Source organism: Oncorhynchus keta, chromosome 25 (genome assembly GCF_023373465.1).
Source record: "Oncorhynchus keta strain PuntledgeMale-10-30-2019 chromosome 25, Oket_V2, whole genome shotgun sequence".
Lineage (NCBI taxonomy): Eukaryota > Metazoa > Chordata > Actinopteri > Salmoniformes > Salmonidae > Oncorhynchus > Oncorhynchus keta.
In genome coordinates this window covers 10,744,954-10,762,679 of record NC_068445.1, presented here as the reverse complement: position 1 = coordinate 10,762,679, position 17,726 = coordinate 10,744,954, and the positions used below count along the sequence as shown (strand labels likewise).

Below are 17,726 nucleotides of genomic sequence, written 5' to 3'. Positions count from 1 at the left end.
AAAGAGAAAAGAAAAATCTATGGTGAAAGTGAGAGATTTTGAGTCTCTAGAATGTATTGAGCAGCACAGAGAGAAAGAGAGAGACATACACAGAGGTTGAGTCTCGAGAATGTATTGAGCAGCAGGGAGAGAGAGAGTGACGGACGCTGGGACAGGGAGGACCACCATGCCTGCCCACGACGTCTGCACCCAGCAGCCACATGTTCTCTCTGTTGCGCTGCCTCGGTGTCTGCTACGTGCATTAGGCCTGCTCTGCTACACTACACTGCTAGGCATCAATCACATCCTCCATGCCATCACAGATTTATATGGTGATAGACATACAGTAGTTCAGGGGGAGAACTGCACAGTCTGCAAGTCAAGAAGCATGCTCTCTCTCTCTCTGTGTGTGTGTCTCTCTCTGTGTGTATCTCTTTCCCCATCTCTCTCTCTCTCTCTCTCTCTCTCTCTCTCTCTCTCTCTCTCTCTCTGTGTGTCTCTCTCTGTGTGTCTCTCTTTCCCCATCTCTCTCTCTCTCTCTCTCTCTCTCTCTCTCTCTCTCTCTCTCTCTCTCTCTCTCTCTCTCTCTCTCTCTCTCTCTCTCTCTCTCTCTCTCTCTCTCTCTCTCTCTCTCTCTCTCTGTGTGTGTCTCTCTTTCCCCATCTCTCTCTCTCTCTCTCTGTGTGTGTGTCTCTCTCTCTCTCTGTGTGTGTCTCTCTCTGTGTGTCTCTCTTTCCCCATCTCTCTCTCTCTGTGTGTGTGTGTCTCTCTCTCTCTGTGTGTGTCTCTCTCTGTGTGTCTCTCTTTCCCCATCTCTCTCTCTCTCTCTAAATAGAGGAGGAAAACAGAGGAAATGGGTCGTGGAGGGCTAACAATAGTCCCTAGGTGTTGTGTTGTTGTGTGGAGAAACATTTTGGAAACATTGTGGTTAGTAGGCGACACACAGACAAGAAAAAACAGAGTGTGTTTTTTCCCCTCCACAGATGTTGGAAAATAAATATACACTGTTTAAGTTGATGACACTCATTCAGTAAGAGAAATGTTCTAGAATAAAAAGGTGTATTTTCAAACTGAGATATAACAATCCACAAAAAAAACGTAATTTACTGTGTATTATCATTTATATGTCTAAAGTCGGATTTATAAAAACCTATCTGAATTGTTTAGCGATAAACCTCTATTCATTTGTGAGATGTCTTTTCCACATTTTATTTTAAACGTTTTCATTTCTCTTAAATGTATATCAGCTATCTCGATACTTGGTAAATTGATTTCCAGTCCATTTCAAAGGTTATAGTCTTATATTTTCAAATTCCAACCTATTTCTTCTGAGTTTAGAAGCACAGACTGCTCTTCTTCAGCAGGAGAGGAGAGGAGCTGTCATAAAATTCTCTGATGTCCTCTTGGCTCACAGCCCAGGTTTATTCAGGCTTGTACTGCACTTTAGACGGACACATTCATGCTCGCAGACAGACAGACAAACAGGCAGGCAGCAAGTCAGACAGCCAGACAGATTGGCAGACCTACACATCATCAAGCAGATGACACAGACTGACACACACACAAAATACAACTACATACCTACATACCAACACACACACACAAACACACGTATGCACGTGCCCTGGAAATCATTTCTCAATGGGGCACAATGCACTCACAATAACAGTTTATACACAAAACTGTTCTATACTATTCTGTATTCTATACTGTTCTATAAGTATATCTATGTTATTTTCCTAATATACAGTGCATTCGGAAAATATTCAGACCCCATTACTTTTTCCACATTTTGTTACGTTACAGCCTTATTCAAAAATGGATTACATTTTTTAAAAGTCCTCATCAATCTACACACAATACCACATAATGATGAGGCAAAAACAGGGTTTTAGAATGTTGGCAAATGTATAACAAATAAAAAACAGACGTACCTTATTTACATAAGAATTCAGACCCTTTGATATGAGACTCGAAATTGAGCTCAGGTGCATCTTTTTCCATTGATCATCCTTGAGATGTTTCAACAACTTGATTGGAGTCCACCTGTGGTAAGTTCAATTGATTGGACATGATTCGGAAAGGCACACACCTGTCTATATAAGGTCCCACAGTTAACATTGCATGTCATAGAAAGAAATCAAGCCATGAAGTTGAAGGAATTGTCCATAGATCTCCGAGACAGGATTGTGTTGAGGCAAAGATCTGGGGAAATGTACTAAAAAAATGTCTGCAGCATTGAAGGTCCCCAAGAACACAGAGGCCTCCATCATTCTTAAATGGAAGAAGTTTGGAACCACCAAGACTCTTCCTAGAGCTGTCCGCCTGGTCAATCTGAGCATTTGGGTTAAGATGGGCCTTGGTCAGGGAGGTAACCAAGAACCTGATGGTCACTCTGACAGAACTCCAGAGTTCCTCTGTGGAGATGGAAAAACCTTCCAGAAGGACAACCATCTCTGCAGCACTCATCCAATCAGGCCTTTATGGTATAGTGGCCAGGCGGAAGCCACTCCTCAGTAAAAGGCACACGACAGCCCGTTTCGAGTTTGCCAAAAAGACACCTAAAGGACTCTCAGACCATGAGAAACAAGAATCTCTGGTCTGATAAAACCAAGCTTGAACTCTTTGGCCTGAATGCCAAGAGCCATGTCTGTAGGAAACCTGGCACCATCACTGTGGTGAAGCATGGTGGTGGCACCATCACTATGGTGAAGCATGGTGGTGGCAGCATCATGTTGTGGTGATGTTTTTCAGCAGCAGGGACTGGGAAACTAGTCAGGATCGAGGGAAATATGAAGGGAGAGAGGTACAGAGAGATCCTTGATGAAAACCTGCTCCAGAGTGCTCACGACCTCAGACTGAGGCAAAGGTTCACCTTCCAACAGGACAACGACCCTAAGCACACAGCCAAGACACCGCAGGAGTGGCTTCGGGACAAGTCTCTGAATGTGACAGAGCTTGAGAGGATCTGCAGAGAAGAATGGGAGAAACTCCCCAAATACAGGTGTGCCAAGCTTATAGGGTCATACCCAAGAAGTCTCGAGGCTGTAATCGCTGCCAAAGATGCTTCAACAAAGTACTGAGTAAAGGGTCTGAATACTTATGTAAATGTAAGATTTCTGTGTTTTTTATACATTTGTAAACATTTCAAAAAACTTGTTTTTGTTTTGTTATTATGGGATATTATGTGTAAATTAAATTAATGAGGGAAAAAATATTGAATCAATTTTAGAATAAGGCTGTAACGTAACAAAATGTGGAAAAAGTCAAGCGGTCTGAATACTTTCCAAATGCACTGTACTTTGGATACATTCCCACAGCTTTAAAACTAATATATTTTTTGTAATTGTGCACTCACAGAGAAAACTAACTAAAACATCTACTTTTCAATTATTTATAAAAGAACTAGAGGGCAGAGGGCAGAACTATTTATGAGAAAATCAAAAGGAAGCCCAGTGTTTTCTCAGATGCTTACAGGAAGTCCCTGGCTGCCACATTCCCACACTACCGTCCATGCCCATGTTTAGACAGGGACTGAGCAGGGGCATGGGCCTGCTGGGGTGAAAGTAACAATGACACACTTTCATTTTGTTAGCTATCCCCCTGCTCTCACATTGTACTCTCAACAAACTCGAACTTGAACGAACTCCAACCTCAGAATCCTGGGACCAGCCCACCCCATTCCAGGGGTCATTCCAAATTCCAAAGGCTGTACTTGTTGTATTGGCTGTATTGTTGTCTCTACCTTCTTGCCCTTTGTGTTGTTGTCTGTGCCCAATAATGTTTGTACCTTGTTTTGTGCTGCCACCATGTTGTGCTGCTGCCATGTTGTGTTGCTACCATGTTGTTGTCATGTTGTGTTGCTGCCATGCTATGTTGTTGTCTTAGGTCTCTCTTTATGTAGTGATATGTTGTTTCTCTTGTCGTGATGTGTGTTTTGTCCTATATTTTTATTTATTTTAAATTTTTAATCCCAGCCCCTGTCCACGCAGGAGGCCGTTTGCTTTTTGGTAGGCTGTCATTGTAAATAATAATTTGTTCTTAACTGACTTGCCTAGTTAAATAAAAGGTTAAAAAAATAAAATAAAATAAAAACTATGGGCTGGTATAGAGAGGATACTGACAGAGCGCAGGGTCCAGCCAATAGGGGACCCCAAGCCGAGCCTGAGAGTGCCGTTTGACCATGTCCCGAGTGCTCATGTTACGGAGTCCCTCCAGGAATCTGAGGCGTGGGGTGTGTTCCCAACTACACTGCACCCTTTGTGTTCCCCCCGTCAGCCCCACAGGGCAGGTGCAACAGCTGAGCGGAGAGGAGAGGAGAGGAGAGGAGAGGAGAGAAGGAACAGAGGAGAGAAGGAGAGGAGAAGGCAACTGCTGCACCACCAGCTACTTCGAAAGGCTTAAAGAGCTCCCTCTCGACCGTGACCTCCTCATTTAATTAGATCCATGCGAGTTTAACATTTACAAATTCACAATTGGCTCTGGAAAAACATTGATCCAATGTACAATACATACTCATAGAAATACTTTAAGAGTGCTGCCTGGGGTGGACTGGTATTGCATGGTCACCATTGGCAAATTCAGACGAGCAGTGTTTTGTATGGGACACTAACAGAGCCACTGCTAAAAAGTTGACTTGCCTGGAGTGACTGCCACAAGAGATGGAGGTTCTCAACAACAGTCATACAACCACAACAAAACCCATGGCAGCGCTTCACCTTGATAGGCTTGGTTTCTGAGCTTGAACTATTACCAATCATTCGTTCTAAAAAGAGACATGAAGCTTGGGAGGGGCTGAGTGCAGGGAACACGGTCACACGTGGCAGTACTGATAAGAGGAGGAACCATTTAAGGACAATTTCACTCAGCTCCCTGCCTAGCAATAACAATGCAATGTGTCGCGATAAGGAGGAGACTCCACCCAAAGTGGGGTTTGTATACTACCACGGCTGAAACCATGTCTTTGTCTGAATGCAGTTGTATTGACCCTCTGGGCAGAATTATCTTGGTTTTAAAGCTTTCATTGTCTCCGTTGAGTTTGTGCTCTGAAAATTAGAGCCTAACAACCTGAAACACGACACTTCACAAACATGCCGCAATGCCATGGCATGCGACCACTCTCCCCACCCAGCCGTGCCTGCCAGACCTGGTATGCAGACAGCTGTCCTACGACGACAGTGCACATACACGCCTTCGCTGGGGCAAATTAAAACTTTAAAGAGCTCCAACAGGACAGCTGTGTGTGAGAGTGTGTGTGGTGTGGTGTTCATTTCCCTGTCCACTTACCAGCTCTCTCATTTCACTGGTAGAGGACTGAGGGACTCAAGGATATCTTCCAATCCAGCGCTGCCAGACACCCACAGAGCAGTACTACTGTAGACAGCCTGTATCAATATCAATTCGGCTGAGGTGTGATTATTGCTGGTTGATCAGATCAACCTATCATCTGCACCAGATACCCAACACCCAGTGAGTCGGTGTTGCTGTAGTTAGCCACCATGGGAGCCTACATTGCCAAGATGCTGCTGCCCACCGTTAGTAGCCTGGTGTTCCTGCCTGCAGCCAGCGTGGCCACCAAGAGAGGATTCCACATGGAGGCCATGGTCTACTTCTTCACCATGTTCTTCACCACGGTAAGAACCATGGCATGACGCTGAGATGTTGACAATGTTCCTTACTGTATTATGGAGGCTGTCTGTGTGTTACTGACACTGCTTGTGAGTGGGGCTGTGTGTGTGTACTATATTTGTGAGTGGGGCTGTGTGTGTGTACTATACTTGTGAGTGGGGCTGTGTGTGTGTACTGTACTTATGAGTGGGGCTGTGTGTGTGTGCTGTACTTGTGAGTGATTGTGTAGACAACTTCAAACAATCTATGATTAGTACTGTAATACTGAAGAAAATGCATTGCACAGTGACCAGTGGAGGCTGCTGAGGGGAGGACGGCTCTTAATAATGTCTGGAACGGAGTGAATGGAATGGCATCAAACCATGTGTTTGATGCATTTGATACCATTCCATCATTAAGCTCCAGCCATTACCACGAGCCCATCCTCCCCAATTAAGGGGCCACCAACCTCCTGTGGTACAGTCCCTTGTACAGTCATTTGAGCCATTTCGTAGGGGTGCTTATGATTACAACCTAAAGTGTGGGTCTACTTTAACCTACCAGAGACAGGATGTCCTATCAGAACTGAAACGAGCAGAAAGGAAGTGGCTGTGTAATACTGTTGTACGTGAAACCCATGGGATGTGTTCGACCCTAGATTTACCATGCGTGTGATGGGCCAGGCCTCTCCATCATATGTTTCATGAAGTATGAGATCCTGGAGTACTTCAGCGTGTACGGAACAGCCATCTCGATCTGGGTCACACTTATAGGTGAGTGTAAATAGCACGCTGTTGTGTCATGACACTTTAATGGCTTACCCTCGGAGTGTGTTAAGTGGCCTAAAACTATGTTCAGAGAGCTCGTGAGTTCTGCATTCAGTACCACTGAGCAGTTGTTCGGAAGCATGTGCTGTGTCTGTCTCTCACTCTCTTGTACGCGCACACACACACACTCTCTTCTCCAGCTTTAGGGGATTTTGATGAGCCAAAGCGTTCAACTCTGACCATGTTTGGGGTTTTGACCTGTGCTGTGAGGATCTACCAGGACCGCTGGGGCTATGGGATCTACTCTGGACCAATAGGATCAGCAGTATTCATAATCACTGTCAAATGGGTGTGTGAAGACAATACAATACAATATGGCTATGACAAACACTGATAACGATAACGATATGCCCTAATATGGTCATGTTTACAGTAATTTGATAAGAGATCTCATAATGTGAAATGTACACCGAAGTCCATACTTAGTTGAGGTATTGCCTAGCAACATTGCATTGACTATCTCTCCAACTAAACCTATTTTGTTCGAAACACATCCCGTGCATGATATATCAGTTACAGAAAATGAAAGAGACAAGGGGCCTCTACCCCGAGAAGAGAGTATATACTCAACAGGTGGGACCAGGATGCTGCTTCGGTGCCCTGGCTCTGATGCTCCGCTTCTACTTCGAGGTATCAGAACAACTCCATCTCCCTCCTTCCCCTCGCCCCATTCACAATCAAGACCATAACTAGACGGTCAACTGCAAAACACCTGGTTGAGATCTGTGTTTCGCTTGTACAAGTGGGAACAACATTCACATTTGGGGGGGGGTGAGACTTATCGATTTCAATTTGTTTGTCAGGAGTGGGACTACGCCTATGTCCACAGTTTCTACCACCTGTCTATGGCGGTGTCCTTCGTGTTGCTGCTACCCAAAAAGAACCGCTACGCGGGGACCGACGGCAACCCCGCCAAGCTCAGCTGCTACACGCTCCTCTGCTGCGTATGTCTCCCTTTATACCTCACCAATGCACGGGGTTTCAGTGCTATGAACATGTTGCATGACGTACAGAACAAGTTCATTTCAGCTTGTTCAATGAAAAGTTGGATTCTGCCTATAACTTAGATAATCAGTCGCAGCGACTACAATGGTGCTTGTTCCCGGAGCTGCCGTGTCTTTTACAGTTGAACCAAACACACTTGCTGAATTGCTAGTCAGAGAAGGTGCTGTAAGCTCCTATGGTCACATTTGTTTCAAAACATATTTGTTGTCTCTCCAACTCTCCTTACCAAGGTTTCTCTAACTTTTCTCTCTGTACTATCAGACACCTTTTCCTGCTTCTACGAAGGAGAAGAAGGACAAGAAGAAGACCCCGTCTCGAACCATTTGGACCATTCCCACTGAGCGGCCTTGGACACGGGCCTGCAACTCACCAACTCTCCCTCTGTACAACCCACCTAGTACACCTGTTAAGAAAGCACTGGACATCACCACATCTGTTAAGAAAGGATGGGAGATCATCAACACTACACCTGTTAAGAAAGGATGGGAGATCATCAACACTACACCTGTTAAGAAAGCACTGGACATCAACACTACACCTGTTAAGAAAGCATTGGACATCAACACTACACCTGTTAAGAAAGCACTGGACATCAACACTACACCTGATAAGAAAGCATTGGACATCAACACTACACCTGTTAAGAAAGCACTGGACATCAACACTACACCTGATAAGAAAGCATTGGACATCAACACTACACCTGATAAGAAAGCACTGGATTTCACTACGCCTGTTAAGAAAGGATGGGAGATCATCAGTACTACACCTGTTAAGAAAGGACTGGACAACAGCACTAAAACTGTTAAGAGAGCACTGGACTTCAGCAGCACTAAACCAGTTGAGAAGGGACTGGACATCAGACTAGATATTAGCAGCACTAAACCTGTTCACAAAGGACTGGACATCAGCAAGCTCAAAGAACAGAATGGGTGGAAGTGACCCCACAAGACAGATAAACTTTTACGAGTCAGTTGGTCTTGGTGATGTCCAGGGAGAAAGCAAATAGAGAGAGAACGATGTCATACAATACGGGGTTACAGGAACACAGACATCATCCACGAAGGTCAAGCCCTGGCCTGTGCCCCCAGGGAGACAAAGAGTATGGCTGTCTCTTCTGTCTGTACAGAAAACAGGAGAGAAGCCCTTTACTTCAAAACATGAGGAGAGTGACAGGGAGAAGGGTTCCTGAGGCAAGCCAGTAAAACTGACTGGAAAATTTGTGAGTAGCACAGGCGGCAGACATTTTTTCTCTCCAAGATGAATAAATTGTCTTTCAAATGTTTCTCAGGAGGGACCTTTCGTCTGCTGCTCTCTCTCTCTGAGAAAGGAACTATGCAGTTAAATTCAGTTATGAAAATTACAAGATTGTAAAAGCACATTTTACTCGCTTTATATATCCCCTAGGTGCCAAACATGTCATCTGGTGCATCAGACATTTGAGTGCAGCAGAATCCGGTCCAGACACTAGACTGTAAACCAACTGCAGTGTTTTAGAATGTTTAGAATGAGGTGGCAGGTATTTATTCCAATATATTGAGTGACCAAGCAACTTCGACTTTGTATCCTTCCTTTTCAGCCTCACTCTCGCTAAGCGTTTTCATGATGAACTTTACATAATGCTTATTTATTGCAACGGGAAGGGTTTTATTTAACCGTGATGGTTTCACTATAATGTATGTAATTATTTTTCAAATAAATATTTGAAAATACATGGTTGATGTTTCCTTTGATATGATTCTGTATCCTTGTTTCATGGATGGAATTGAGCAGACACCCCTCATGTGAAAATAACTACCTGTATCGGAGTAATTTTCTTTTGCACAAGAACAGCTCTTTCACCATTGATACACACCCTGACTGGCACATACTTAATTCAAGCAGCACTAATCCACTTAAAGCCCTTCACATCATAAAACTGCAAGAATTCTACATTTCCCTTCGGGAGGAAAAAGCGGCGTGCGTTAGCTGCACGTCACCTGTTCCGAACACAACCCAAAGATTACAAACGTGTTCTGCAAGTCTTAGACAAAACAGTCTCTAGCCAAACGTGAATGAAACTCCTCCGGTCCACCAATCATTTTTTGACTGGGGGCAAAGCCACCAGCTCCTGTGCCCAGAGAAAGGTGTTTTTGTCTGGGGTAGAACCTGGCGGCCACTGGGCTCTCCTGGCTGCATTTCCCCATTCCTGACAGGACGGTAACCTTAAACTTTTATTGCGAGGGGGTGAAACACTTTTCAGCTCCTTTATGACCACTGTCTGTCCCAGACCACTTTGTTCAAGGGCTGCAGCCCACACATACTGTCTGAGGAGCTGAACCAAGCACCAAGCCCCATCCCCACACCGACATCGCATTGTGAGGCGGCGGTCGACCACGCTCTCCAAATGGAGCCACGACATAATCACCACATCTGATGATTGACATCAGTCTAGGCATGGGCTCCGTGGTCGTCTGCACAAACATTGGGCAGACACCATTGAGAAGATTTGGGTGGTACCGGGCGTACTGTGTGAACATGTACTTTTAAACTAGAATCTCTGCTACGCCACACTCCGCATGTGATTATGCCACTGCCCTCAATGAGGAGCCTGAGTAGTATTTGTACTGTACGTTCATCACAAATGATTGTACGTTCAGTAATTGAAACAATAGCTGGTGTGGATGGAATGCATGTGATCAGATGCTGCTGGGGTGTTTCCTACAGGGTTGAGTGTCACAATCTCCTTATCGGCTGTTACTATAGCTGCTGTCAGAGTGGGGGGGCAGCTGCTTCTCTCTCAAAACAACCCCCTCTCTTCTCCAGTCTCCACCATGTACAGTATGCTACAATACCCAACTGGTACACACTGTAAACCACATTATTGCCACACATATTCAAATCTTTTAAACTCTAGATACATTTACAGTTTCGGGGTGAATTCAATCTATACACTTGTCTATAATCTTGATACATATCTTTATTATATTTGGCAAGGGGGAAAAAATCATAATTTTCAGGCAAATTTACACAGCTAAATGATCTTATTAAAAATAAAGATGTACTGTAATGTCGAGGAAAAAAACGGTCCAAGACACAATACCTTTGCCATTCAACTAAATTCTCAAGGGAATATAACGTATACAAAAGAGCTACAGCTTCTCCATCATTTCTATCTGTCATATCATTGAACTGCCTTCATCTAACTGGCCCCACATCTTGCTTTTTGTCATACGCCCTTTACAGGTCTCCATTTGCCTGTCAATCATAGTTATAGACATAAACAATACAAAACAATCCCATTAGAAAATCCTTGAGCCCTGACAATCTAGACTAATGGATAAATGACTGTAAATCCAAACAGGTGAGGTGGAACTAAAGAAAACTGGGCCTCTACTGACACCTGTTGGATTTGAGAATAGTGTTGTGCCATGACAACCTCAAGCTATAGTACTATGGCCACACTCCACCATGTCACCCTAAGAGTAGTAAACACCATAGTGTTGCTGCTTATGTGGAATTCACTCCAAACCCCCCAAACTTCCTACAGTGGTACAGCCTGTCCTTAGAGACCAGTGCAGACTGCTCCTGTTCCACTGTGCGGGTGGGGGCCAGGCTGGACCCATCATACTGCAGAGGCTATCGCCGTTCAAGGGCCAATCGCACTGCTCGCTTCACCTGGCACAGCCAACACAGGAAGTGCACCTCTGCTCAGTATGAGAGACTCTTTCAATGATCTCTACGGGTGGAGGACCCAACTAAAACAAGTACTGATCTATGGTGAAGCACAAGTTGAGTGTTTTATGTGATTTTGTGAATAAGAGGTATGGAAAGAGAGTTTGAACTGAAGGGCTTTATTAAGTGACCTCACAGATGAGTTTGTCTGTCCCAGTGTCTGGGTGTTTTTCTGGTCTAGTACCCGCTGGTTGATCCTGACAATCTGCTTGTACGCGTACTGGGGTGCCACACAGGCTTTAAGCGGCTCCGCCACCTGGTCAGACTGGTCCTCTGAGGATTGGATGTCAGACTGGGTGTCTGTGTCATGTCACAGGGTCATCTTGTCAAGCCCACTGCAGATTCTGGGGAAACACATCTGAAATGAGCATCAACCACAATTAGTTTGTACACTTTGGGACTGGTGTACACACCCATATTTGGCCTATGTAAGGAAGGACTACAAAGCACTTCCAATTGAGACTCTATTGAACAGGCTTCTTTTTAGTCCAGGAGAAGTGTTCATCTGGATCTGTGCAACTGCCCTTTTGACCATTTTCAGACCTGAGTTAAATAAATATGTTTAAAAAAACACAAAAGTACATGTGCTTGATTTAGCTTTGATTCTGTACTTTGGGGGTTTTTCCAATCTATTGTACCTGGAAAACTAAACCAGGTATTTATATATCTTTCTGATTCAGATCTGACCACTTTTAGCCGTGGCAGGGAGGGGTTGTGGACAAACAGTGTTAGCCTAACCTAACTTTAGCATGGAGGATGCAGTGTTTCCAGGCCTGGATGTTGTCCATCAGCTCGGCTTTAACCATTCTGGCCGTCTCACTGGACAGCACATCTGACACTGAGCAGCCTGGGAACAGACTCAGCAGCAGAGGGGCCACCTACGCACACACACAAAATGGCTACACGGACTCAGAGTTGACCACAATCAGAGTTGACCACACTCACAGAGCCCTATACACTTACGCACACTGACACTCGAACACATACAAACAAACGCTCACTCCATCATTTGCTCACACATAATATGCACACACATTTACAGTGCATTCGGAAAGAATTTAGACCACTTGACATTTTGTTACGTTAAAGACTTATTCTAAAATGGATTAAATTGTATCCTCATCAATCTACACACAGTACCCCATAATGAAATATCAACTTCACATAAGTATTGAAACCCTTTACTCAATTCTTGGTTGAATTACCTTTGGCAGTGATTACAGCCTTGAGTTATCTTGGGTATGATGCTACAAGCTTGGCACAGCTGTATTTTGGGAGTTTCTCCCATTCTTCTTTGCAGATCCTCTGAAACTCTGACAGGTTGGATGGGGAGCGTTGCTGCACAGCTATTTTCAGTCTCTCCAGAGATGTTCGATCCAGACTCTGGCTGGGCCACTCAAGGACATTCAGATACTTGTCCCGAAGCCACTCCTGCTTTGTCTTGGCAGTGTGCTTAGGGTCGTTGTCCTGTTGGAAGACTTTGGCCCAGTCTGAAGTCCTGAGTGCTCCGGAGCAGACTTTCATCAAGGATCTCTCTGTACTTTGCTCCGTTCATCTTTCATCGATCCTGACTAGTCTCCCAGTCCCTGTCGTTGAAAAACATCCCCACAGCATGATGCTGTCACCACCATGCTTCACCGTAGAGATGGTGCCAGGTTTCTTCCAGACGTAACGCTTGGCATTCAGGCCAAAAAGTTCAATCTTGGTTTCATTAGACCAGAGAAATGTGTTTCTCATGGTTGTTGTTTTGCTAGAGTAGACTGGAATATGTTCCGAGATTCATCCAATGGCATTGAGGAGTATACCACGTCAGTCACCGGCTTCATTAATAAGTGCATCAACGACGTCCTCCCCACAGTGACTGTATGTACATTTCCCAACCAGTAGCCATGGATTACAGGCAACATCTGCACCGAGCTAAAGTACAGAGCTGCCGCTTTTAATGAGTGTCCTGCTTTCAAGGAGCGGGACACTAATCCGAACGCATATAAGAAATCCCGCTACAAACAATCAAACAGGCAAAGCGTCAATACAGGACTAAGATTGAATCCTACTACACCGGCTCTGACGCTCGTCGGATGTGGCAGGGCATGAAAAATATTACGGACGACAAAAGGGAAACCTAGCCGCAAGCTGCCCAGTGATGTGAGCCTACCAAATGAGCTAAATGCCTTTTATGCTCGCTTTGAGGAAAGCAACACTGAAGCATGAATGACAGCACCAGCTGTTCCGGACAACTGTGTGATCACACTCTCTGTAGCCGATGTGAGCAAGAACTTTAAACGGGTCAACATTCAAAATTCACAGGATGTGTACTCAAAGCATGCGCGGACCAACTGACAAGTGTCCTCACTGACATGTTCAACTTCTCCCTGACTGAGTCTGTAATACCTACATGTTTCAAATAGACCACCATTGTCCCTGTGCCCTAGAAAGCAAAGGTAATCTGCCTAAATGAATACCACCCCGCAGCACTCACGTCTGTAGCCATGAAGTGCTTTGAAAGGCTGGTCATGGCTCACATCAACACCATCATGCTGGAAACCCTAGACCCACTCCAATTTACATACCGCCTCAACAGATCCACAGATGACGCAATCTCAATTGCACTCCACAATGCCCTTTCCCTTCTTTACAAAAGGAACATGTATGTGAGAATGCTGTTCATTGACTACAGCTCAGCATTAAACAACATAGTGCCCACAAAACGCATTACTAAGGTAAGGACCCTGGGACTAAACACCTCCCTTTGCAACTGGATCCTGGACTTCCTGACGGGCAGTCCCCAGGTGGTAAGGGTAGGCAACAACACATCTGACACGCTGAACCTCAACACTGGGGCCCCTAAGGGATGCATGCTTAGTCCCCTCTTGTACTCTCCTGTTCACCCACGGCTGCGTAGCCAAGCACGACTCCAACACCATCATTAAGTTTGCTGACGACAACAGTGGTGGGCCTGATCACTGACAACGATGAGACAGCCTATAGGGAGGTCAGAGACCTAGCAGTGTGGTGTCAGGACAACAACCTCTCCCTCAATGTGAGCAAGACAAAGGAGCTGATTGTGGACCATAGGAAAAGGAGGGCTGAACAGGCCCCCATTAACATTGATGGGGCTGAAGTGGAGAGGATCAAGAGTTTCAAGTCCCTTGGTGTCCACATCACCAACAAACTATCATGGTTTAAACACACCAAGAGAGTTGTGAAGAGGGCACGACAACACCTGTTCCCCCTCAGGAGGCTGAAAAGATTTGTCATGGGTCCCCAGAATCTCAAAAAGTTCTACAGCTGCAACATATAGAGCATTTTGACCAGTTGCATCACCACCTGGTATGGCAATTGCACGGCATCTGACTGTAAGGCGCTACAGAGGGTAGTGGTACTGCCCAGTGCATCACTGGGGCCAAGCTTCCTGACATCCAGGATGTACTAGGTGGTGTCAGAGGAAAGCCCAAAAAATTGTCAAAGACTCCAGTTGCCCAGGTCACAGCAGACTGTTCAGTCTGCTAACGCAAGGCAAACAGTATCGGAGCACTGTCTAAAACCAAAAGGCTCCTTAACAGCATCTAGCCCCAAGCCATAAGACTGCTGAACAATTAGTCAAATGGCCACCCAGACTATATACATTGTCCCCCCTGTATATAGTCTCGTTATTGTTATGTAATTTTCTTGTGTTAATCTTGAAAATAAATAAAAAATTGTTTATTTAGTAAATATTTTCTTAACCCAATTTATTTTAACTGCATTGCTGGTAAGTTAGCATTTCACGGTAAGGTACACCTGTTGTATTTGGCGCATGTGACAATTTGATTTGGTCTGAGTCTTCAGGTGCCTTTTGGCAAACTCCAGGCAGGCTGTCATGTGCCTTTTACTGAGGAGTGGCTTCCATCTGGCCACTCTACTATAAAGGCCTGATTGGTGGAGTGCTGCAGAGATGGTTGTCCTTTTGGAAGGTTCTTTTGGAGCTCTGTCAGAGTGACCATTGGATTCTTGGTTACCTCCCTGACCAAGGCCCTTATCCCCCGATTGCTCAGTTTGGCCAGGCGACCAGCTCTAGGAAGAGTCTTGGTGGTTCCAAACTTCTTCCATTTAAGAATGATGGAGGCCACTATGTTCTTAGGGACTTTCAATACTATAAATGTTTTGGGACACTTCCCCAGATCTGTGCCTTGACACAACCCTGTCTCGGAACTCTACGGACAATTCCTTCGACCTCATGGCTGTTTTTGCTCTGACATGCACTGTCAACTGTGGGACCTTATATAGAATCATGTCAAATCAATTGAACTTACCACAGGTGGACTCCAATCAAGTTGAAGAAACATCTCAAAGATGATCAATGGAAACAGGATGCACCTGAGCTCAATTTCAAGTCTCATAGCAAAGGGTCTGAATACTTATGTAAATAAGGTATTTCTGTTTTTATTTTTTAATACATTTACAAACATTTCTAATAACCTGATTTTGTTTTGTCATTATGGGATATTACATGTAGATTGATGAGGATGTTTTAAATGTAATCAATAAGGCATAAGGCTGTAATGTAACAAAATGTGTAAATGTCTGAATCCTTTTGGAATGCACCGTACATAGAGTACCAGTCCAAAGTTTGGAAACACCTACTCATTCAAGGGTTTTTCTTTATTTTTTTTTCTTTCTTTCTACATTGTAGAATAATAGTGAAGACATCAAAACTATGAAATAAGTTTAACAAATAAGTAAACAAATCTGATTTTTTTTTTTTTTTACATTTTAGATTCTTCAAAGTAGCCACCCTTTGCCTTGATGACAGCTTTGCACACTCTTGGCATTCTCTCAACCAGCTTCGTGAGGAATGCTTTACCAACAGTCTTGAAGGAGATCCCACATATGCTGATGCAGCACTCAATCACTCTCCTTGGTCAAGTAGCCCTTACACACCCTGGAGGTGGGATTTGGGTCATTTTCCTGTTGAAAAACAAATGATAGTGAGACTACGTGCAAACCAGATGAGATGGAATGCCTTGGTAGCCATGTTGGTTAAGTGTGCCTTGAATTCTAAATAAATCACAGACAGTGTCGCCAGCAAACCACACATGCAGAGATCATCTGTTCACCTACTCTGCGTCTCACAAAGTCACGGTGGTTGGAACCAAAAATCTCACATTTTGACTCATCAGACCAAAAGGACAGATGTCCACCGGTCTAATGTCCATTGCTCGTGTTTCTTGGCTCAAGCAAGTCTCTTCTTCTTATTGGTGTCCGTTATTAGAGGTTTTTTTTGCAGTAATTCGACCATGAAGGCCTGATTCACACAGTCTCTACTGAACAGTTGATGTTGAGATGTGTCTGTTACTTGAACTCTGAAGCATTTATTTGGGCTGAAATCTGAGGTGCAGTTAACTCTAATGAACTTATCCTCTGCAGCAAAAAAAAAACAGGTTTTGATGGCCTGTCGTTTCTCTTTGCTTATTTGTGCTGTTCTTGCCATAATATGGACTTGTTCATTTACCAAATAGGGCTACCTTCTGTATACATGGATCACCACAGATAACACTGCTACTCCTACTGCTCTCTCTTCGTCCGCCCACGTGTTCTCGCACACCCCGAGAGCTTCTGGTCAGCGGGGTGGTGGCACCGGGATCCTCATCTCTCCCAAGTGGTCATTCTCTCTTTCTCCCCTTACCCATCTGTCTATCGCCTCCTTTGAATTCCATGCTGTCACAGTTACCAGCCCTTTCAAGCTTAATATCCTTATCATTTATCGCCCTCCAGGTCCCCTCGGAGAGTTCATCAATGAGCTTGATGCCTTGATAAGCTCCTTTCCTGAGGACGGCTCACCTCTCACAGTTCTGGGCGACTTTAACCTCCCCACGTCTACCTTTGACTCATTCCTCTCTGCCTCCTTCTTTCCACTCCTCTCCTCTTTTGACCTCACCCTCTCACCTTCCCCCCTACTCACAAGGCAGGCAATACGCTCGACCTCATCTTTACTAGATGCTGTTCTTCCACTAACCTCATTGCAACTCCCCTCCAAGTCTCCGACCACTACCTTGTATCCTTTTCCCTCTCGCTCTCATCCAACACTTCCCACACTGCCCCTACTCGGATGGTATCGCGCCGTCCCAACCTTCGCTCTCTCTCCCCCGCTACTCTCTCCTCTTCCATCCTATCATCTCTTCCCTCTGCTCAAACCTTCTCCAACCTATCTCCTGATTCTGCCTCCTCAACCCTCCTCTCCTCCCTTTCTGCATCCTTTGACTCTCTATGTCCCCTATCCTCCAGGCCGGCTCGGTCCTCCCTCCCGCTCTGTGGCTCGACGACTCATTGCGAGCTCACAGAACAGGGCTCCGGGCAGCCGAGCGGAAATGGAGGAAAACTCGCCTCCCTGCGGACCTGGCATCCTTTCACTCCCTCCTCTCTACATTTTCCTCCTCTGTCTCTGCTGCTAAAGCCACTTTCTACCACTCTAAATTCCAAGCATCTGCCTCTAACCCTAGGAAGCTCTTTGCCACCTTCTCCTCCCTCCTGAATCCTCCTCCCCCTCCCCCTCCCCCTCTCTGCAGATGACTTCGTCAACCATTTTGAAAAGAAGGTCGACGACATCCGATCCTC

General features: G+C 45.0%; 1 protein-coding gene across 1 annotated transcript; it reads left to right on the top strand.

The window, feature by feature from the left end:
- The first annotated feature begins 5,213 nt into the window (after window positions 1-5,213).
- Window positions 5,214-9,130, top strand: mymk (myomaker, myoblast fusion factor). The gene is made up of 6 exons (XM_035735640.1): window positions 5,214-5,612; window positions 6,245-6,359; window positions 6,554-6,702; window positions 6,927-7,043; window positions 7,217-7,357; window positions 7,680-9,130. The coding sequence occupies exons 1-6, from the start codon at window positions 5,478-5,480 to the stop codon at window positions 8,358-8,360; spliced, it is 1,338 nt and encodes a 445-aa protein (XP_035591533.1). The 5' UTR covers window positions 5,214-5,477; the 3' UTR covers window positions 8,361-9,130.
- The last annotated feature ends 8,596 nt before the right edge of the window (window positions 9,131-17,726 follow it).